At 42.5% G+C, this 23,587-nt stretch overlaps 1 protein-coding gene across 1 annotated transcript in view; it reads right to left on the bottom strand.

The window, feature by feature from the left end:
- The window catches only part of LOC122802295, a 1,020,490-nt gene that overhangs the window by 911,326 nt on the left and 85,577 nt on the right, over positions 1–23,587 (bottom strand). The window contains exon 3 of the mRNA XM_044071943.1: positions 21,053–21,219. Coding sequence (XP_043927878.1) covers positions 21,053–21,219 — 167 coding nt within the window. The remainder of the gene's footprint in view (positions 1–21,052; positions 21,220–23,587) is intronic.

Below are 23,587 nucleotides of genomic sequence, written 5' to 3'. Positions count from 1 at the left end.
AGGAGATTAACAAAATGAGACTAAGATTATTAGTCTAGGATGTTCTGCAGTGGAGAAATTAATCTTTGTTTGCCACTTATTTTCCATATTTTAATATTTATGTTATTTTCATAAGTGAGACACCTAAATTTTACTGAGGTGTGAAATACCAATGTGGGAGACAAGACAACTCACTGTCAGTGCCGATTTATATCACTATTGCTAGTTGCTTGTTAGTCACTATGAAAATAAGCAATATTTCTATATGTACTTAATTCAAAAAACATATGACTTACAAACTGTTGCATGACATCAAGTGAAACCTTAGAAGAAGAAGGTTGAAGAAAAATGTCTTTGATACTCGCACTGTAAGCTGAACATCTTGATAAAAAGACAGTATTGTTTGTATTGCTATTTTTTACAATTAAACTCGTTTTCATTTTTCTTTAAATATTTTATTTATTTGTTGACCGGGTTTGTCTCATCAATATCTAAATGAACATGCACTTATAGAAAAATTTCTTGTTGCTATGTGAAAGCTTATGTCTGGTTAACAAAAAATTATTTATTTATTTATTTATGTATTTACCGGGAAAGTCCACTGGGCCACAGTGAGCCCATTTTCAGAGGAGGCCCAGGGAGAAAAGCTCTAAGACAAGATACAAAATACAGTATTAAAATACAATAGTTGCAATGAGGCAATAAAAAACAATAAAAAATACAGTGATTGCAAGTATATCATAATAGGCAAGAATGCAGAATAATACTGGAACAATTTGAATGAGCATATTCTATCATACATAAATAGAAGTTATGTCCTTACCATAACGTTCCATGTGGAGTGTTCATCTCGCCTTTGTTCTTACATGGGTTGTCGGAGCCCGATCCTCGCCCGCGGCCGCTTTGCAAGCTCTGCATTGAGAAGAAGCTCGAGACAACCTAATACCCACAATCCCTCTGCCTTTACTCTCAGATCTTGGAATCCAATGTTACATGTTCTTAAGACACAATCTAAATGAGAGTATATTACAAATCAGCACTGTAAAATTACTAAGTTCCAGTGGAAATTCAGGTATGAGGTAGTTGCAATAAAGAAGCATTATTTGTTAATAAAAGAAATCAGTGTAGATGTTTCCAGTCAGTAGAAGTCTGGAGAGAAAACAATTAATTTAGGCAAATTCTGGTGAAGGTGTAGAACAAGAGATTTAAATTGGAACAGAGATGATGCAAGGTAGTTAGACAGGCTAGTACTGTAATGGCTGGCAGTTAAGACTGGAGACTGGAATGTCCTAACAATATATGCCTAGGCAGTATAGTTTTCAAGATATGAAAATTTGCTTGCTAAATTTTATAACAAATATAATTTGTGGTTTGTGTGCATTATAATATATTATGGTATTATTGGAAAAGACTATGGATGCACTATTTTTCACTGTAGAGAATACTTCTTACTGATAACATTGCCATTGGAACAGTTTCTATAGCTTTTATTGTTCACAAAATACACAGCTTTTATTGTTCACAAAATATATACATTATCTTATACTTTTTTTAAGTTTATTTTTCAGAAAATACTCTGGATTGCAAAATGTGTAGACTGCTAGAGGTGTGACATTACACACCATATAGGTGTTAATGAGTTTAGAACAGAATAACTAGCACTTCTCATAGCTGAATCTGCACATTCAAGCACATCTCTCAAACTATATTTTGAAATCAGAGTCAAATCAGAAACAATTTAATTCACGTAAGACTTTTGTTCTACAGGAAAGAATACAGCAAAACAATCCAAACTGTGTACACATCGTAAAATAATTTTACCCATATACCTATGATAAATTAACATTCTGAAAGATATATAATTTTGCCCTGAAGATCTATTTCCCTTTTTATCGTGGTATGTTGGATTAGATGAGGCCAAGGACTCTATTTGAACAGGCAGGTAGTCAAATGAGAAGAGAGACCTGATGTATTGGAGAAGACCATGTATTTTCTCTGAACTGTTTTAGAGACTGCTGGCAGCTTTACAAACATTTTCAAAGGCCAGTAAGAGGGGAGGGGTAACTACAGAATTGGGTTTCTTCATCCACTACAACATCATGAGTTGGAGACAGTGGCACTGACAAAAAGGCAGGAGTCAGAGCTTGACGTGGAAGAGTCGAAGATGTTAAGATTTGCACTGGGTGTGACGAGGATGGACAGGATTAGGAATAAGTATATCAGAGGGTCAGCCCAGGTTGGAAGGTTTGGAGACAAAGCCAGAGAGGCAAGATTACATTGGTTTGGACATGTGCTGAGAAAGGATGCAGAGTATATTGGGAAAAAGATGCTAAGGATGAAGCTGCCAGGTAACAGGAAAAGAGGAAGGCCTAAGATAAGGTTTATGGATGTGGTGAGAGAGGACATGCAGGTGGTTGGTGTGACAGAGCAAGATGCAGAGGACAGGAAGAAATGGAAACAGTTGATCTGCTGTGGCGACCCCTAACGGGAGCAGCCGAAAGAAGAAGATCCATTATAACATCATATAACCTGCCTTGATCTGGAATAGTTTCTGACTGCTCCCACATAAAAACATCACTAAATCTAGCAATCATCTGAGGAAAGTAAACACTTGTTTGGACTTATGCTCAGGTTCACTTTCAAAGAATCACAGTGACTCAACTCAGTGTCAGCTAGAAAATCGCCATTGTCCTCATCAGATTCCTTATCATTCTCTGAAATAACAGAAAGGTCTCTAGTCAAACTAGTACTAGAGCCATCTATGGGAACACAACTACCAGAATTACCTGTCTGCAGAGCACTCTTAGCCATCAGAATTAAAAACAGCTATAATCTGATAATCAGTTGTATAATGAAGCTTCTGCTTCCTTTTCTCGTGAATTTCACTATTTGATAATTACCTGGGAACAGAGTATTATGTTTGGCAAGGGGCCTCTTACCCTAGACTACTCCTGCACCTAAAGGGTTTGGTTCTCCCATACCTGTGCCAGGTACTGGAACAACCCAGAAAATGTGTCAAACCCCAGTTCCATAGTGACTGGCAAAGCTACACTAGAGGGAGATGGGGCAAAAGGTAAATGGTGTGCAAGTAGAGCAGTGGCCTCAATAAAATCACTAATCACAGGCTGAGGCATATTTTTATTTTGCTTTTTTTTCTTCGTTTTAGGTGCAGCTAGAATAGATGGGGGAGGGTGCCAGAGTTGGGATCCATCAAGTCAGGGGAGAGAACACCAGCCAGAACAATAAACTGATGGTACTGTATGATGTATCACAAGAAGCACTTACAGTTGCTAGTAATAAGTATGCCTCCTCACAACTAAACTCTGCTAATATTATCACAAAAGAAATTTTGAAATGTGCTTAGAATTTTTTTACAAGTGGCCAAAGCAACCAATGTGCCAAACCACTGTTAAAAATTAGTTCCACACACTTTAATCATATTAAACTGCAATAAAATAATGTTTATTAGCAATTTAAAGTATATTTTCTTGTCAAGAGAGAGTAAAATCTCCATAGTATATTCAAATAACTTCATCTTTAGTAGAATCATGATTTGGAGTTAAAAATACACAGAGCAGACTCATACATATAGTAAATATGTATAAATGCTGAAAAATCCAAGCTCTGCAATATTTTTCTACCAAAACGTGAAAATAAAGCAGAGTAACAACAGTAAAGACATGTATCTAGTGTACAATACCACACATACAACTCTGAGGTAAATACTAAAAGTTTCATCAGAAACAATAAAAAAAGATGTTATTTACTTACCATAATGTTCCACCTGTGCTGTTGATCTTCATCTATCCTTGACCCTTGGGTACTCGGTTCCAATCCTCGGAACCCGTTCGGCTGTTACACAGCCCGCGTCATCCAAAAATCTCTCAAGCTAAGAATCTACCCACAATACCCCTCTCAATATTACTTCAGATTGAGTTTGCAGCCTCACAGACAAACAGAAAAAGTCATAACCAAACATGAAGAAGCCATGTCCAAGGTGTAACCTAACAAGGTAACCAGGACAAGTGTCTGATCCTTCAGGAAGCCACAGGAGGGGGAAGGAGAGGGTGGGGTGTCAAGGATAGATGAAGATCGACAACACAGATGGAAAGTTACTGTAAGTACATAACTTCTTTATATGATGTTTTCAATCTTCATCTATTCTTGACCCTTGGGACAGAGATCCAAGCTACTTTAAGTCCTGGATGGCCTTATGGAGGATATTCCTGAGAACCATAAAACCAAAGGAAGCTCTTCTCCTGCAGACCAGATCCAATTTGTAATGAGTCTTAAAGGTATGTGGAGTAGCCCATGTTGTTGCTGCGCATATTTCATTCATAGAAGCTTTGGAATAGAAAACAGATGAAGTGGCCATTGATCTGGTGGAATGTGCTCTGACAGGTACAAGTAACTTGAGATTCTTTTTATTACATATGTAAGTAATGCAGTCTCTTATTCTTAGCCATTTTGACAAGGTAACTTTGGAAACAGATTTCCCTAAAGTTGGGCCGGTAAAGGATACAAACAGCTGGTCTGATTTTCTATATTCTTCAGTTCTGTTGGGATAGAAATGTAATTGTTTGTGAACACCCATCAAATGTAGGCAATATTTACCTTTGTTGGAAAAACTAGAAAAGAAAACAGGCAAGTCAATGGTTTGATTAATGCTGGACTCTGAGACCACCTTCGGAAGAAAAGATGGGTTGGTTCTTAGTGAAACGCTATCCTTATGGAAAACCAATTAAGGGGGTTTCAAGCATAAAGCTTGGATCTCAGAAATTCATCTTGCGGAGGTAATATCTATGAGAATAAGTGTTTTCCATGAAAGAAACTTTAAATAGCATGTCGCTGCTAGTTCAGTGGGTGGAAGCACCAGGGACTGAAGAACAATGGTCAGGTCCCAGGGGGCTAGAGGGTCTTTAAATGGAGGTTTTAATTGCAGAGCTTCTTTGAGGAACACTTTACATAATCTATGTGAAATGAAAGGAAGGTCCTCGAAACCACTAAGGAAGTTCGAGATGGCAGCTAATTGGGCTTTAATCATGGAGGTGGAAGCTCCTATATATAAAAAAAAAATGTCTAGAAATTCTAGGACTTTTTCTACCAGTGTGGAGAAAGGGTTGAAATTATTATCATATGCCCAAGTCGAAAATCTCTTCCACTTGCTAAGGTAGAGTTTCCTGGCGGATGGTTTATGGGAACCCAGCAGAATTTTTCGCACTGGGGAAGGTAAATCAGTATTGCCTGGCAACTAGCAGAAATGGAGGAACCAAGCCATCTGAAGGTGAGACAGCAGGTCTGGAACTGGGTCCAGAATCCACAGATGGTGAATTAGATGAGGCCATAGAAAGGGAAACCAAATTTGTTGGGTGCAATGAGGATCACTTTGCTTTTCAACCTGGTTGCTTTCTTGAGAAAGAGGGGAATGAGGGGGAGGGAGGAAATGCACAGAGAAGCCCCAAGGTCCAATCGAGGAGAAGAGCATCTCTCTGGGACTCCCCCTGAGGGAGGATTATGGCAAAATAGCTGCTGCACTTGTTGTTCAGGGGTGGTGCAATTAGGTCGCAGCAAAGCAGGCCCCAGCGAAGGAGAATCTCCTTCGCTATTCTGGGATTGAGAGACCACTCAAGGCAGTAGGATACATCTGCTATCATGTTCAAGCTCCCTGGGATATGTGTTGCTATCAGAAAGTGGCTGCAGGAAATTGCCCATTGCCACACTCTAAGAGCTTCTAGACACAGGGGGTAAGATTTAGTTCCGTCTTGTTTGCTGATGTACCAGATAGACATGTTGTCTAATTGAACTGCAATGGTTCCTTGACGGAGGACAGATCGAAAGGCTTGCAACGATAAGAGCACTGCCCTCAACTCCAGAACACTACTATGCAGGTTGGCCTCTATCAGGGAACAAGTACCTTGGACAGTTCTTCCCAGATAATGCCCCCCCCAAACACATCTGGGAGGCATCTGTGGTCACTATGGCCTTGGGTTGAGGAGGGATGAAGGGATGGCCTAAAAGAATTTTTTCAGATTCCATGCACCAGGACAAGTTGCTTTTGCAGCGACTGGTGATAAGAAAGGGGTAGGTCATTGGGTGGGTCAGAATGGACCATTGTGATGCTAGAAGCCATAGTAGTAGCTGCATATAGAATCTCGCTAGGGGAACCAGTGTGATGGTCGCTGCCATGGAACCTAATGCTTGAAGGACTAGTAGTGCTGGAACTTTGTTTCTGCAGAGAACAGCTTGTACTTGAGATTTTATCTTCTGCAGTCTGTGCAGAGGAAGGGAAGCTACACAAGAGATGGTGTTCAGATGAGCTCTTATAAATTCAAGATCTTGACTGGGGGTTAGCTGACATTTCGAATGATTCACTGTGATGCCCAGGTGCGTGAACAAGTGCAGAATGAATTCTGTTGCTTGAAGCAGTATATGCCTGGTTGGAGCAGTGATGACCCAGTCATTTAGATAAGGAAACACCTGGAATCCGTAGTCTCAAGTGACCTGTTACTGCTGCCAGATATTTGGGGAGCACCCTGAGGGTTGTGGTAAGACAAAAGGGCAGCACTCTGAACTGAAAGTGACTGGCTCCTAGCCAAAAGTGGAGAAACCTTGTGCAGCGTTTGTCCATTTCTTATGTGGTAATACGCATCTTGAAGGTCTACAGAGCACATCCAATTGTTTTCCTCTAGAAAGGAAAGTATAGATTGAACTGTGACTATCCAGAATTTTGAATAAACTTGTTCAGAAGGCCTGAGATCCAAAACTGGTCTCAAGTCCTCTGTCTTTTTTGGCACTAAAAGAACGAACCTTGAGTAAAATCTGGATCCTATCTGGTCTGGTGGGATTCTTGGATGACTCTTTCCTCTTTTTAGATTTCTAAGCCTTTTAGATTTCTAAGGCTGCTTGACCATCTGAATGGGTGGAACATCAGGGAGCCTTGTTAGAGTTCTTGGATAAAGGGTGAAGGGGATAGTGTAACCTCTGGTAATAACTCTCAGCACCCAAGCATCTGAGGTCAGTTGTCGCCAGGCTCTTGAATGCAGAAAAAATCTTCCCCCGACTGCTTCCAGATGTAAGCAATCGATCCCCTCTTCAGGAGTGCCGGTAGGGCTGGCCAGATAAAGAATCTCTGGAAGTTTGAAAGACTTTACAGTCCATGGGAGATTCCAGCCTCCTGTATTGGAAATAACTCCAGAGATATTTGCACAGGGTATCTTCTCTTGTGGAAGGTGCTGCTGTTTTAAGTACGTTGTACAAAATTTTGATAAAATCAACAGTAAGAAGTTTATTACCACGGGTATATACTCTTGTGATAGTAAAGGAATAGTGTACAGACTTAGGTGTCCATGCTGCAAAGTATAGATAGGAGAAAGTAAGAGAACTTTTGGGAGAGGCTAAAAGAACATCTAAGGGATATTAGAAAAAACAGAGAAGAGAGTCCTGTAGCTCTACATTTTAAGGACGTACATAATAGTGAAACAAGAAATTTGGAACTAACAGTTCTAGGACAGGTTAAGTCAGTACAAGGTTTGAATATTAAAGGTAAGTAAATTATGGAAAATGGAGTCAACTATAATTTTAAAGTTTAATACCCTAGCACCAGTCGTAGGCTGTGGTGGTGCAGCGGTTAGCATTGTTGCCTCACAGCAAAAGGTTCTCCGGTGTGATTCTCAGCAGGAGTGCCTTCTGCATGTAGTCTGCATGTCCTCCCCACAACTGAGTGACATTTAAAGACATGCGGGTAGCTGCATGCGTGAATGGGTGTGCCTTCTTCGAAGGTTGGGCTGGCACCTCGGCACCATAAAAATCCACTGCCAATCATTAGCAGACCGGAGTTCCGATGTGGCGATCCCTAACCGGGAAAAGCCGAAAGACATTAGTTTTAATACCCTAGCACTAGTAGGGTTAAACAGAGAATGCCACTGGAAGTACTTTCTTTAATTGGAAACAGGACTAATTAGTTCCAATTAAATAGGTGTTTATTGAATGAAGGATTTAAGACATGCCAGGATGACAAAATGTATACTCTGTAAAGGCTTTTGAGCCAAGGTGCTACAGAGAGGATTATCGTTTATTGTGGCAAGGTTTCTATTTTACCTGGATTACAGTTTTTATTTCAAGGCATTGAAATCTGCTGGAGTTTTATCTTTTGGATTTTCTACTGATGGGCGTGTGCTTTAATAAAATATTGAAGGTAATCACTGGCTTTTTCTCTGGGCTGTGGTTATATATTTAGGTTCATATGTTCACACTAGGCTATCTGCCCTAGGGCATTTATAAGCCTAGCCAGAGTGTGTTTGGCTTTCGCCACCCATTTTAAATGAATTTTGCTATGTGTATAATATGAATATTTGTATGACTTAGAACTGGTGGGTATACAAAGAATCTCTGGAACCCTGATTCTGTTGGCCACCTCTGCTTCGGGGTTGGCATCTTCCATTAGAGCTCCACCCTCTACCCCAAGGAGAGCTTCCACCATGTCTGTCCTGGAAAGGCCCTTGGGACTTTCTGAACCACATCTTTCGACTCCTTTGATTCCTAGAGTAGGATCACTGGGAAGCAGAAAAATGTATGCTCACTGCGACAGGGTCTTCCCATCCTTCTCCCACCTGGCTAGAGTCTCTTTGACTTTGAGGCTGAACAATGAAGATCTGTCAAAGGGAGCATTGACAAAGGAAGACTTGACTGACTCTGCAAATACACACAGGCACATCCAGGCAGGTCGTCTAATAGTAACACCTGAACCAGCTGGCCTGGTCGCCCCTTTGGCTGCATGTGCAATGAGTCTCATGGAAGAGTTGGAATTAGACTCCAGGGTAGCTAACTAGGAGGCCACTTTGTCTTGGACCTTGTCAGACACAGCTGTTACTATGGTGTCCTATAGCTCCTTGATCAGATCCCTCTGGAGCCTAGTGCAATCTGCCATACAATTCAAAGGCCTTAAGGCAAAGGTCGATTATGCATAAACCCGCTTTCCAAATCTGTCCATCGCCCTAGACTCTCAGTTAGGGGGATGAAGAGAAGAACTTTCCTCAGCTAGTTCCTTTTTGGTGGCCATCGCCACCACCATGGCATCTACTGGTAAACCTTTTACACAGTGTTGGTGGTCCTCAGGAGCAGAGACTATCTTGTCCGGTCTCCAGGAAATCGGGAATCGGATCCATGGAGTCGGGAGCCTTCTAAGCCTGCTCAGTGATAAACTTAATGAGATCAGCAGCAGGAGGGGTCACCCAGGAAGTAGATGGCCGAGAGCTGAAGGCTTGCAAGTACACAGATTCCTTGGAGGTAGGGCCTTTGGGATTCCAGTTACCCTGTGTTTGAGGATTTCTAGAATGTCTCTAAAACAGGCATCTTCCAGGACTGACTGGGGGAACCCTCCCCGTCATTGAAGTCTTTGTTCTCATTAACAGATTCTTCAGGAGAATCCAGGTGTTTCTTCTTACACGGGGAAAACTACTCACGTACCAACTCTTTTGCTCAACGTTTCTTGGAATTCATAAATTCCATCGCCTTGGATCAACTTATTCACACCCCCACCAGGGGCAGCAATATCCTAGACCTGGTCATTACCAACATGAGGGACCGGTGTTCCACACCAGAGGTCAATTCCTCGTTGGTCAGACCCAACCACAAGCTAATCACCCTAGACATCCACATCCCACCCCCACCCCCATTAGGAAATCCCCAGTAAAACATTTCTCCAAAGCCACCTTCACGCTTCTTAAGAAAGAAGTGGCAAACTTCACGACACCCATGCAGATGGACAACAGAGGTACGACTGCTGAATCCTACAAAAATGCACTTTATAAGCACTTACACGAGTGCATGGATTGTGCTATCCCTAACAGAACCAAGATGCTATCCTCCAAAAAAAGGAAGCCAATCTGGTGGTCCCCCTGCTATAAACAAACTCTACAACAGAAGAAAGAAACTGTTGTAAAAAAGATTAAAATCCCATGACTGGAGGAACTCCCTGGTTAGCCTTAGTAAGAAGCTGAGATCCCTTATAAAATCCTCCAAAGCTAGTTATGAAAACAATATTGCCACTGATTCAAAAGACAACCACAAAGCATTCTATAGCTATGTCAAGAATCTCAATGGCAACACTCAGATCTGTTCTGAGTTACAGCACAATGGCACTAAATATACAGAAAGTACAGTTGTGTACACTTACCATAAATGTGGATGTTCGAATGTATTCACTGTTGCAGTCATTACATTTGGGTAATCCTGCTGGCAGGTTGCCCTCAGCCAGCCTGAATTCCAAAGTCTTGGGTCCTGCTTCGGCTGCTGTCGCCCCTTCAGGGGTATAAAAGAAGCAGCCGACACAATTTTCTTCAGTTTTTCTTTCCCCAGATGTCAGGTGCCCCCAAAAAGGGTAGCCAAATTTTATATATATATATATATATATATATATATATATATATATATATATATATATATATATTCAGAAATACACCAATATAAATTTTACCTTCATCTATAAGCAAATACACCATAAAGGTAGTATAAATCAGAGAAGGAAAGATAAGATCCAAAAGAAAAATGGGGGAAGGCAGGTGGGTAACCTGGACTGCAACAGTGAATACACTCGAACATCTACATTTATGGTAAGTGTACACAACTGTACTATGTTCTTCGTGTTTCACTGTTGCAGTCATTACATTTGGGTAGATTCCCAAAGCTATGGTTGGGAGGTTGGAACCAGACAGCAGTAGGGACGGCTATGAGGCCCTGCAGAACTGCAGTGGCAAAGCTTGCCCTGGATTTAGAGTACAGTGGCAGATGATAATGTTTTGTAAAGGTGTGCACTGAACTCCAAGTAGTCGTCTCTAAAATGTCTGTGGTTGGAACTCCCCTGAGAAAGGCTGCTGAGGTGGCTGCAGCTCTGGTGGAATGAGGCCTAATGCCCTTAGGCACTGGCTTGCCATGGTGTAAGTACCAGAAACGAATGCAGTGGCCTAACCACTTAGATATAGTCTGCTTTGAGATAGGCTTTCCTTGTGATCTTGCAGTATATGCCACTAGTAATTGCTCTGTCTTCCTGAAAGCTTTGGTTCTGTCCAAGTAGAATCTAAGCTGTCTGTGTACGTCCAAAGAATGCAGAATTCTCTCCCCCTTGTTCTGTGGATTTGGGTAAAAGGTTGGCAGATGGATGGCTTGGTTAAGAGCCACACTGGACACTACTTTAGGCATAAATGTTGAGTTTGTCCTCAGGGAGACCCTGTCTGGATGAAAAATGATGAAAGGTTCCACAGCCATGAGTGCCTGTAGCTCTGAAACTCGTCTTGCAGAAGTAATTGCTAAGAGCAGAGCTGTTTTCCATGATAAAAACTTCATATCAGCAGTAGCAGCTGGCTCAAAAGGAGGCAGGGCGAGCTTTTCCAAGACATAGTTGAGGTCCCATGCAGGTATTGGTAGTCTCCTTGGGGGCCTTAAATTATTGGCTCCTCTGAGATACTGCCTTAATAAAGGGTGAGAAAAAAGTGGTGGCTCTGTATTGTAATGAGCCGAAATGGCAGAGGCATGAATTTTTATTGATGAAAAAGATAGGGCTTTGTCCAGCATCTCAGTTAAGTATTGCAAAATCTGAGGAATATTTGGTACCGCTGTATCAGTTAATTGTGCCTGGTTCCAGGCACAGAATCTCTTCCATTTTCCAGCATAAGACTTTCTAGTACTTGGCCTTCTGGCTTCCAGAATGACATCCATCACAGCTTTACTGAGAGGTGTTTTTTGTGCGACTACATTATTCACCATGCTGCCAAGTTTAATGTCCTTAGTTGGCTGTGCATGATCTGATTGTCTTGCTAGGACAGTAGTTGAGGTATTTGAGGTAAGGTCCAAGTTGGGTATAGAGATAAGTTTCTTAGTATTGGATACCAGTACTGGCGTGGCCAGTCTGGGGCAATCAGTATCATCTTTGGCTTCTCCTGTCTGACCTTTAGGAGCACCTTGGGGAGGAGAGGCAGTGGCGGAAAGGGATATACTGATAGGTTTTTCCAGCTGAAATATAGGGCGTCCAGTTTCCATGTTTGTCTGTGATAAGTCCTTGTGCAGAATCTTTTTAGTTGGTAATTGAGAGGGGAGGCAAATAGATCTATGTCTGGGCATCCCCATTTTCTTGTTATCATGCTGAAGACTTGTGGATCCAGCTTCCACTCGTGGGGATCCATGAGGTTTCTGCTTAGTTCGTCTGCCAGAGTATTTTCCTTTCCTGGTAGGAATTGTGCCTGCAGATGTACTTGGTAAGTCAAAGCTGTGTCCCACAAGGTCATGGTTAGTCTGCAAAGGGGGTGAGAATGTGTGCCCCCCTGCTTGTTTATATACCACATGACCGTGGTGTTGTCTGTCTTTATCAGTAGTTGTCCCGGATGCAGTAGGTCCTTGAAGGCTGTCAGGGCATTTTGAACAGCTAACATCTCTTTTTGATTGATATGTAGATGCATTTGGTTTGAGGACCATGTGCTCTGAATGCATCTTCCTGCCAAGTGGGCTCCCCAGGCATAGTCTGATAGCGTCTGCCTGGCTGGAGGTAATGTGAATGGCTGTCCCTTGTTCTGGTGACAAGCTTTTGCCCACCATCGAAACTCCTGTTGCAGGCAGGGAATGAGGGTAATGACTGTTTCCAGGCTGTGGCAATGTGGAGTCCAAACACTTTTTAGGTACCATTAAAGTTTCCTCATATGCAGTCTTGCATATGGAATTAGCAGGATGCCATGAAGCCCAAAGCCTGCAGAATTTTTCTTGCAGATAACTGGGCCTTTGTTGCCAATATTTTGAAATAGGTAGCCAGTTGCCTTTGTTTGTCTGGCGGGAGATAAGCCATCTGGGCAATTGTGTTCAAGCTTGCACCCAGGAATATTATCTCTTGTGAGGGTACTAGTTTTGATTTCTTTTTGTTGACTGTGTACCCTAGGCATGTTAGAAGTCTTTTCACAAATGCCAGATGTTGATGAAGAATGTCCTTGTTCTCTGCTTGAATGAGACGGTCGTCCAAGTAAGGATATATTTGTATCCCTCTTTGTCTGCAGAATACAATTACTGGTGCCAGGCACCATGTAAAGACCCTGGGCACAGTAGATAAGCCAAAGGGCAGTGCAGAGAATTGGTAATGCATTGAGCCAGCCTTGAATCTTAGGTATCTTCTGCATGATTGTCTGAATGGAACATGCAGGTATGCCTCTTTTAGGTCTAAAGTCACAAGCCAAGCATTCTTGCCCAGCATGGGCAGAAGCTGCTGCAAAGTCAACAGTTTGAATTTTGGAATATCCAGGAAAGTGTTCAAAATAGATATGTCCAGTATCGGCCTCCAGGCCTTGTCCTTTCTGGGTACCAAGAACAGTCTTGAGTAAAATCCTTGTCCCTGCTCTTGCTCTGGTACTTGTTGAATGGCCCCCATGTCCATGAGGGATGAGATTTGTTTTTGTGCCTCTGCCCATTGATGTTTTGGCAGATCTGGCCAGCAGTTTGCCTTTGGTAGAGAATGGAAGTGGAACTTGTAGCCTTGTGACACTATGTTTAGAACCCACTTGTCCTGGGTTATGATGTGCCAATTTTGAGCAAAAAGTGTTAATTTTCCCCCTAAGGGTGCTGCCAGAAGATAAGTGCTTGGTGCTGGCAGGGGAAAGTCATTGTGACTGTTTTCTGTAGATTCGTGATCTATCTTCTCCAGCTTTGGAGGTTGAAGCACTCCATTGCTTGGGCCCATAAGGACCTTGCGCCTGGGATCTGCCCCTAGGGCATCTGGGTCTGCCCCTTTGAGGTCTGTCTGACACAGGAAAGGACCAGTTTTTTGTAGGCCAGTCTCTACTACACCTGGGTGGCTGTACCTGTAAAAAATCTTTGACAGTTTGCATAGATTTAGCTTTGTCCTCCATTTTCTTTAACACCTCTTCTGCCTTAACACCAAACAAAGTATCATGCTGTAAAGGTGCATCTAGTAATTTAACTTTAACATGATCAGGCAGATTTTGTTCCTTTAACCAAGCATGCCTCTTAATTACAGAACTCGTAACTGCGGCCCTGCAGGAGGCCTCCAAAGAATCAAAACCACATTGCAAAGTATGTTTTCCAACTTGTTCTGCTGCATACAATAAACCGCGCATTTCCTTGTTTTCTGCACATTCAGAATTTAACAACATTTTCTGTTTAAGCAATCCCATGACATGTTGCTGATACTTAAGCATATGAAATTGACAGTTTAAGGCCCTTATTGCCAAAGTTGCAGAGGTGTAAACCTTTTTTCCCCATCTATCCAGCGCCCTTGAATCTCTGTCAGAGGGGGTTGGGTTTTTTGCAGTGGAAGCCTTAACCCCCTTTGGTCCCTGTGATATTGTTTCTGGGTCAGCAGCAGGGTTTTTAAAAAGAAATTTGTGTGAGTCAGGAACCCTGTAATATCTGTCAGGCATCACAGGAGCTGGGGGTAAGGAGTCAGGGGTCAAACTAGACTCCGAAAACACATCATCTACAATGTCTAACAGGTGGAATGGCTAGAGGCCTGTGCTGAGGTAGTAAAAGAAAATCCCTGAGCCTCTTTTTAGAATCTGAAAAATCTTGGCTCTCCCAGTGGAAATGCTCCCTCATAGTGTGCAAGTTTTCCCCAAAGGAATAGTCCTCAGGAGGAGATGTGAAGGTATAGATTCTTCAGCATCAGAATCCTCATAGGGGGGAAGCGAATATTCATGTTCAGAAGAGGAATCAGAAGAAATAGAAACCTGATCTGAAGATTCATAGTCAGTGTCTTGCCTAGGCCTCTTATCAGGAGGGGGATGGGAACCCCTGATCAAGGTAATCAAGTCTTCGGCCATTTTGAGCATCTGTTTTTTTGGGCATAGAGGACTGTCCGCGTGGCTCTTGAGTTTGTTTCCTTGCTTTAGAAGGTGCTTTAGTCTTTGCCTTTGAAGCTGAAGTCGATTTAATGTAAATATGTTTAGGTCTGAATACACCCTCAGAAGTCGATACCTGCTCAACGGCTCCGGACCCATCTGAGGGATTAGCATCCAAGGCTCCAATACCTTGAGTATCCAGTGGCATGGCCGACTCCACATGGGAGTCGGTAGTGGCCTGCGACTCTAAAGTAGTGGGCGTCAGGGGCTGCGAAAGCTCCTCATTGAGAACCGGTGAACCAGCGACTGACTTAGGAGAAGCTTCATCGTCGGTTTTGGGCCTCGGTTTTTTTTTTTCTTTGCGTTTCTGTAAACTCCGGTAGTCGGATGGCTATCTGACGACATTTCAGGGTAATTAAATTGGCGTCCAAAAAAGTTTAAAGCAAAATCATACCGACGCTTAATAGTGTGTTGGTTAAATCTAGCACAAAACCAGGCAAGGAATACAGTAAGAATGAAAATCCTTATGAGGTATTTGCTTCCCACAAGAAATACAGTTATTAACTTTTTCTGACATCAGTCTGGAGCAAGAAAAAAATTTCCCCAATGGGGCACTTAGCTATATTGAAGATTTCAGATCTGAAACTCAAATATGAAAATTTCAGGAGTCAGCCGACCGGCACTTGCGAACTGCTTCTGCTTCGGGCACCGCATGGCAAGAAAGACTGAAGAAAATGGCATTGGCTGCTTCTTTTATACCCCTGACGACCTGACTTCAGGGAAGGAGTGACAGCAGCCGACGCAGGACCCAAGACTTTGGAATTCAGGCCGGCTGAGGGCAACCTGCCAGCAGGATTACCCAAATGTAACAACTGCAACAGTGAAACACAAAGAACATGCAACTGATATTGCCAACATCCTGGCAGATAGGTTCAGTGCTAACTTTACCCCCCTATCATCCCCTAAAAGGCCCATCTCTATACCGGAAGAATAAAAAAACACACACTCCAAAGCCAAGAACACAGCATCCATGGGACCTGACAACATCCCAGGCTGCGTTCTACAAGAACTACAGAATGAAATGGCACCCCACCTAAACACCATGTTCAATCATAGCCTCACCTCAGGATTTGTGCCCACTGAATGGCGCACAGCGACGGTTATCCCACTCCACAAAGGGGGAGCCACCACGGACCCCAGGAACTACTGCCCCATTAGCCTAACGAGCCTGGTCTGCAAGGCCATGGAATGTATCATCACCGAACTTATAAACAAAGACATTGGTAATCTCCAAACTCTGGACCCCACCCAGTTCGGGTCTGTAAAAGGCAGATCATGTCTCCTAAACCTGACTGACTTCTTTGAAGCAGTCACCAAAGCTGTAGGTGAGGCTAAGGTGGTTCACACAGCCTATCTAGATCTCGCCAAGGCTTTTGACACCATCCCAGACAGAACCCACACTGTGAAAGTAGCAGACTCCAAACCTGACTTCAGACCAGTGACAAGTGGAGTACCACAGAGTTCAGTCCTGGGCCCTCTCCTGTTTGGTATCTACTTTTCTGAAGTACAAGTTAATACCGAAGGTGTTTGGCTAACGAAGTTCACAGATGACTGCAAACTAGGAGTCACAATCAAAACTCCTAACAAAGTGGAAATCCTACAAAAGGGTCTCACTGAGACAGATGCCTGGTGTCAAAGCCATGGCCTCAAGCTCAATGCCAAAAAGTGCATTGTCATCCCCTTTGTTAAAACTTTGTACCCATGAGCTACCACATAGGTGGAAGTCAACTTAACACTGAAAGTGTGATAAGAGACCTTGGGACACAGGTGGACAGTAGTCTCTCCTTTGATAATCACATCACCACAGTAGTCAGGAAATCCTTCTACGTGGCACACCTTGTCACAAAAGATTTCTCATACAGGAAAAAAGAGGTCATTGTACCCCTCTACTCATCACTCACTAGACCCATTATAGAGTACAACGCCCCTTTTGGTATGTACGTCACAAGACATCTACAACAACTGGAAAGGCTGCAGAAATACCTCACAAAGAGGATTACTGGCCTCAAACAGATGCCCTACGCAGACCATCTTAAAAAACTCCAGCTTTACTCTGTCACATATCGCCTTCTCAAAGGCGATCTCTGCCTAACATACAAAGCTATGTCAAGCCCAGAGCTGTTGGACACGCTCCACTTAAAGAAATCCCAATCCCTCTGAGCTACACACTCTAGGGACCTAAACCTTGTCACCACAATAAACAGAACATGCTGGAGGGATAAATTCCTGTCCCAGAGACTTCCCATACTCTGGAACAAACTACCTATCTATAGCAAACAAAGCTCCTCATTAGCACTCTTCAAGAAAAATCTTGATGATTGGATGGGAAATACGACATTCACCCCGGGGATCACCTCTGTGGCTCTGCTTGACAGGTGCACAGGAAAATAATTTTCTTGGGTGGCGAAAGTCAGTGTACCTTTTCGGCTAGGCTTATATAGGCCCTAGGGCCAATAGCCTAGTACCAACCTATGAATACGTTTTCATCCGAGGAGGCTCCTCAGTGGGAATGTCTGAGGAGGACTCGGAAGATGAGTGACCCTTTGCAGGGAGATCCTGCAGCCTTGGAGCTTGCTGCCAGGACATGGAGGTTGTTGGAAGCTCCATGTGCGAAGGGGTCTGGAGATGAAACTCTTGACACAGAAGGGTCTACCTGAGAGCCTGCAGTGGCCAATAATCTCTCCATTTCCTGGAAGGCAGACCTCTCTGAAGAAGGATGGGAGCCCGAAACAGAGAATAAAAAACTCGAAACTGAAGTCACACCCCGGTCCAAGAGGCTCACTTCTGAAGCAGAATCCATGGAAGGGCCCCAGTCACTGCAGTTCCAACAGGTAAGGGTGACTCTGAATAAAAAACAGGAGCCGACCCAAAACTCTCTCTGATCCAATGGCGGAGCCATAACCTTGAGAGTCCGTCGGTTCCAAAGGAACCGAAGAAGTCAGAGTCAGCCCCGAAGCTGAAAGGGTTGTCGGCACAGGAGCAAATGGAACCTGATGGGTTGGAGTAGAGAGCTGTAAGGCCTCTGAGGAGTTTAGAGGAGGAAGAACTGGTGGAGTGCTGGGAGAAAACATCCTTGCTTCGGGAGGAGAAAGGGGTGGGAGGAGGCAGAAAGACCCCTAACTACTAGGAGATGGTCAACCAACCTTATTACATCTACTTCTCTGAGACTCCTGGAAGAATGGACAGACAACATAGAAGGGAATTCTGGCCTTTCCACGAAGGGACTAGGAAGCTGACCATAGAAGGGGTCAAGGGAAGTGGAGTACCTTGTCCTGGGTGTACAGACAGGTACCGAAGGGTTGGGTAAAACCTTCTGTGGTGCAGTAGGAGAGGTCAGCACCGCTCGGGAAACTAAAAAAGTCAGCACCAATGCTGGAGCGGATGGCACCAAAGTGGGTGGTGTCGAGGAGGTAAACCATTCTGAAAGCTTTGGAACCTTAGCTTTCCATTCCATGGAGGAACCAACAGAAGAGGGTTTATGGTTTTTTTTGTTACTGGTGCTGACAGAGAAGTGGGCACTGAATGACTAGTCTTGGAACCAGCAGCCTTTGGATAAGGCTTTTTCAAAAGGAGACTTAATATGCCCTTTGAGAATCAATTTATTTCTTTGTTCTATCAAGGCCCTATTACTGACCGCCTGGCAGAGCATTCCTAGTCTAAATGTGATGAAACTAAACAGTAAACACAAGTGGAGTGCCGATGAGAAATGGGAATCTTCTTCCCACAGTCCTGGCACTGCTTAAACCAGGCATGCCTTTGGACTTGTCTGACATATTCATAACTAAGAAAAAATTGTCAACAGGCAGAACAGTGGTCTCACACACACACACACACACACACACACACACTAGGAAAGGAAAGAATCTAGCAACAATGGTAGACAGTACTACCTAAACATAGATAAAAGGGGAAAAATATTACCAACTATGGTAGAGAGAGAAGGAACTACCAGCAATAGTAAGGACTGAATACCAAAGGGTATAAGAAAATAACATAATTACTCGAGAAGAAAGTGGGTAGAGATAAAAAATATAGGGCATTAGGAAATTAGAAGAAGGAAAACTAGAAAAAGATTAAAAATTTTAAGAAGTTTACTTAGTTGTGAGAGGAGAATCAGCTGACGCATACTGCAACAACAGTGGCAAACAAGATCTGAGGTAATATAGAGAGGGGTATTGTGGGTAGAGTCTTAGCTTGAGAGATTTTTGGCTGGCATGAGGTGTGTAACAGCCAAACTGAACTGGTTCCAAGGATCGGAACCAAGTACCCAAGGGTCAAAAATAGATGAAGACTGACAACATCAGATCAAACATTTGTCAAAGACAGAAGCAAAACAAACACTGTTAAAAATTCCCACAGGAGTTATTGTAAACGCTGACTGAAATAAAATATTAAAATAAATATTTTTTGAATACTCAAAGACAGAAACAGAATTTAAAAAAAAAAACTAATAATAAAATGAGAGGAAGGGGTTCCCCCACTGGGGCTTATATGAACAGTAAGACAGAGAAATCAGCACTGGATCCCATGAAGAGTTAAGAGAATGTTCTTCTTTGTATTGCAGAAAAAGACAGACCATTCACTTCCTGTAACAGCTGTAGGTTCATAGGTAGGTACTAGGCTATCTGCCCGAGAGCATTTATAAGCCTAGCCAGAGTGGGTCGGCTTTCGCCGCCCCATTGATTAATTAACTGATCCTCTGTCGAGCAGAGTCAATGAAGTGATCCCAGGGGTGTATTTTCTGTTATCCATCCACTCGCCAAGGTTTCTCTTGAAAAGTGTTAGTGAGGGGCTCTGCCTAATGTAGTTTGCAATTTTGTTCCAAAACATGGGGAGTCACTGTGACAGGAATCTATCCCTCCAGCATGTTCTATTTATTGTTGTGGCGAGGTTTAGCTCACTAGATCGCGTGACTCGCAGTGACTTGGATTTCTTCAGGTGGAGCATCTCCATCAGTTCTGAGTTGGACACGGCTTTGTAAGTCAGGCAGAGATCACCTCTGAGTAAGCGATATGCCACTGAGTACAGCCGGAGTTTTTTCAGTCAGGCTGCATAGGACATATGTTTGAGGCCAGTAATCGTCTTGGTGTGGTACTTTTGTGGTCTTTCCAGCTGTTGGAAGTGTCTTATGAGGTACAACCCAAGTGGGGCATTGTACTCTACGATGGGTCTGATGAGTAACGAGTAGAGGGGCACTACAACCTCTTTACATCTAGATGCGAACCCTTTACTAATTAGATGGGCCACATAGAAGGATTTCCTAACTACATTGGCAATATGATTGTCAAAGGAGAGATTACTATCTACCTGGGTCCCCAGATCTCTTATTAACTCTTCTGTATTAAGGGGGCTGCCACCTATGTGATAATTTGTGGGTGTTTTGTTTTTCCCAAACAGCATGACTATGCATTTTTTGGCATTTAGCTTGAGGCCATTACTTTGACACCAGGTGTCCGTCTCAGTAAGGCCCTTTTGGAGGATATCCGTGTCAGTCGGAGAGTCAATTATGGCTCCCAGTTTGCAGTCATCAGCAAACTTGGTTAGCCATAGTCCTCCTGTGTTTGCCTGTACTTCTGAGAAGTATATGCCGAACAGTAGGGGTCCCACGACCAAGCCTTGCGGGACACCACTTGTGACTGGTTTAGAATCGGACCTGAAGCCCGCTATTCTTACCGTGTGAGCTCTGTCTGTAAGCCAGATGGCAACTCATCTCGTGACGTAGGGGTTTATGTTCAGGCTGGTGAGTTTTTCTGTAATACCCGAGTGGGGAATGGTGTCGAAAGCCTTGGCGAGGTCAATGTAGGCTGTGTGAACAACCTTTCCCCTCATCTAGGGCCTTGGTCATTGTCTACAATAGGAAATGAGCGTTCCTTGAAAAACAGGAATGGGTCTGAGGGTACAGACCGTCTGGAGGGAAATATCCCTCTTGTTAATGTAGGCTTTCCTCTTAGGATAAGTTCAATCAGTTGTCACATGAAGTGAGAATGAGGGGACTCTGCATTTCCCAAAGCTAGCCAGTACTGGGTTACCTTGGCAGATAATAGAAGATGCCACTGAGACAGTGGAAATGATGAACATTTACTATAGCCCTAACCAAAGTATAAATAAAGTCTTCTCTTATCTTTCAGAGTCAAATGTGCATACACATCAAATGAACAGATATATTAATAAATGCAAATACTTACAGAAAAGTATTGGATACCAAGTGGATCTTGTAGGAGTCGTTCAAAAGACACTGCCCAGCTTGCAATCCTTCGTTCACCATGCCTTCTGCAACTCTGTACACTAGGAAGACTTGCATTACTATTTACACTATTTTCACTGCCACATATATTCAGTTCTGGGTTCAGTTCTGTGGAAAAAAAGTAAAATCACCTTAGAAGTCACCAAAGCTTGAATAAACACAAGCAACTTTAAACATTCTCAAGAGCTATCTCCTACTGGGATTTTGTCCTTATAATCAGACACTATGATGCATTTGAAGCCAGAACATCTGGAAGGTAGACAGCCAAAGCAACTTGAAACATTATCAAAGCCTATCTTCTACAGGGATTTTGCCCTTAAAATCAAACACTGTGACTGTGAATATCTGGGAAGCAGAGAGCACTTACTCCTTTGTTTGAGAAAATAAGATACTTATTTACTTATTTATCATTCCTTAACCAGGTAATTCTGCAGTTCAAAGGCACGGACCCATTCCAGACACAATTTAATGCAGTCACATGGACCCTTTCCAGACAAAATTTAATGCAGTCAATCAACAGACAGGGTTTTGGAAGATAAGAGAAAACTAAGGGCATCTAGAGAAAAATCCAAGAAGATATGGGGAAAAATGCAAACACCAAAGCTGTGAAGCAGATATCCTATCACTAAACTAACGTTTCTTTCAAAACCACTTTAGTACCATTTTTACAGTGCAAATCAAGAAATATGATAACTGAACTTCCAAAATGGCTGCACCTTAATCAACAGCTTAACATCAGCTTTTCCAGTGTGAAAATAATTTTGAGATATACAGGCTGGTAATTCTGCCAGTTTTAATAAAATCAGTTACAAGCCACTAAATACAGTGCTTGGATGCCAGGAAAGAAATGCATACACAGTCTGAAAGAAAATCAACTAGAAAAGGTGAACAGAAAACGCAGACTGAAAAAAATCCTGCAGCTGTTCAGCAAAAAGCAGTTCAAACCCTAGCTTTGGTACAAGAGAAGGCTTCCAGTAATTTGTTTTTTTTTAACAAAAAATATCTTTATTAAATTATGACATACAACATAGGCAATCTTACATTTATATAAATGAGAAATAAACAATGACACCACTTTAGTTGCAAACATTATGCATCACAGACACCATTGAAACAACTGTAGTTACAAACATGATATATTATTTATTATCTAAAAAGTCATTTTCAGCTAAGCATTATACAGCCCATTCATATCCTGCCTTCCTTTAAACTTTAAACCTTGTTCCTTCGCTGCATACACTGTTCCCATAATTCCCATTTTTTCCTACGCAGTTTGTTCCTGCTCTTTTCTAAATATCCCGTTTCCAGTTGTTTTATCTCTGTTACTACATTCACTACTTGTAATAAAGCTGGTTGAGACTTTGATTTCTATTTTCTAGTAATTGCTTTTTTGGCACCCACCATAATTAGACTCAGCAAGGCTTTACTATGTCTAGGCAATTCCGATTCTGTACCACAGCTCAAAAAAATCATCTCGCTAATCAATCCAATCTTGTCACCCAGCAACCTCGACAGAGCAGTCCGCAGGGAATCGTGGTGGTGTTGCTGCGGTAGCATTGTCACCTCACAGTAAGACTCTGTCCGGTTCGATTCTCAGCTAGAGCGTCTTCTGCATGGTGATATGCGTGAATGGGAGTTCCTTCGTTGAAGGTTGTGCGTCAGGGCTGGTAACTCGGTACGTAAAAATCAACTACCAATCATTAGCGGACTGGAGTTCCGCTGTGGCGACCCCTAACCGGGAAAAGCCGAAAGACACAAACAAACATATATATATATATATATATATATATATATATATATATATATATATTTGTGAATTGCTTATCAAATCTCTCTTCCCAGTCCTTTCTAAGCTCCTCTGATTGATTTTTGCAGTTATCATGCAATATTTTATATGATCGACTAATTATTCATTTTTTAATGGCAGCTTCTGTTCTAGATTCTATTAAAAACTCTACCAGTCCTGGCCTTTCATTTAAGACCCCGCCCCCCTATTTCTTTCTCTTTGCCTATACTCTGATATCAATCCTTGATAGGGAAGGCAATCTCTAACCTGCAGTCCAAATAATTGGCATTTTCCCATTCTATTACCTTTCCTTTTCTAGTCATTAGCTCCCAATACATCGGTTCCTTTGCCAGTTTTCTCCAATATATTCTAGCCTCCTCTTGTCTATTCTTTGCATCCCTAACTGCAGTCATCCCTATCAGAAGAATCTCTTTTCTCCATTCCTGTGTTGGTTTAGTTCTTAAAATACTCCCTGCTATTTTATGAATATAATATTCTGTATGATTGTTGTCATTCTCCTTATGAGTCTGCATCCAGAATCCCAGACTCTCCTTCTTTCTTTGGCTTCCCCCCTGTATCATCATCCATTTCCACTTTGAATTATAGTTTTCTGCTTGTGTTATGTATAAGAGCCTTAACTGTGTTGCACTAAAATACCCCTTTAAATTGCGTAATCCTAGTCTGGCTTGT

The sequence above is a fragment of the Protopterus annectens genome, chromosome 5.part0, assembly GCF_019279795.1.
Source record: "Protopterus annectens isolate FY-2018-M chromosome 5.part0, PAN1.0, whole genome shotgun sequence".
NCBI classification, from domain to species: domain Eukaryota; kingdom Metazoa; phylum Chordata; order Ceratodontiformes; family Protopteridae; genus Protopterus; species Protopterus annectens.
This window is presented reverse-complemented; position numbering and strand designations above follow the sequence as displayed.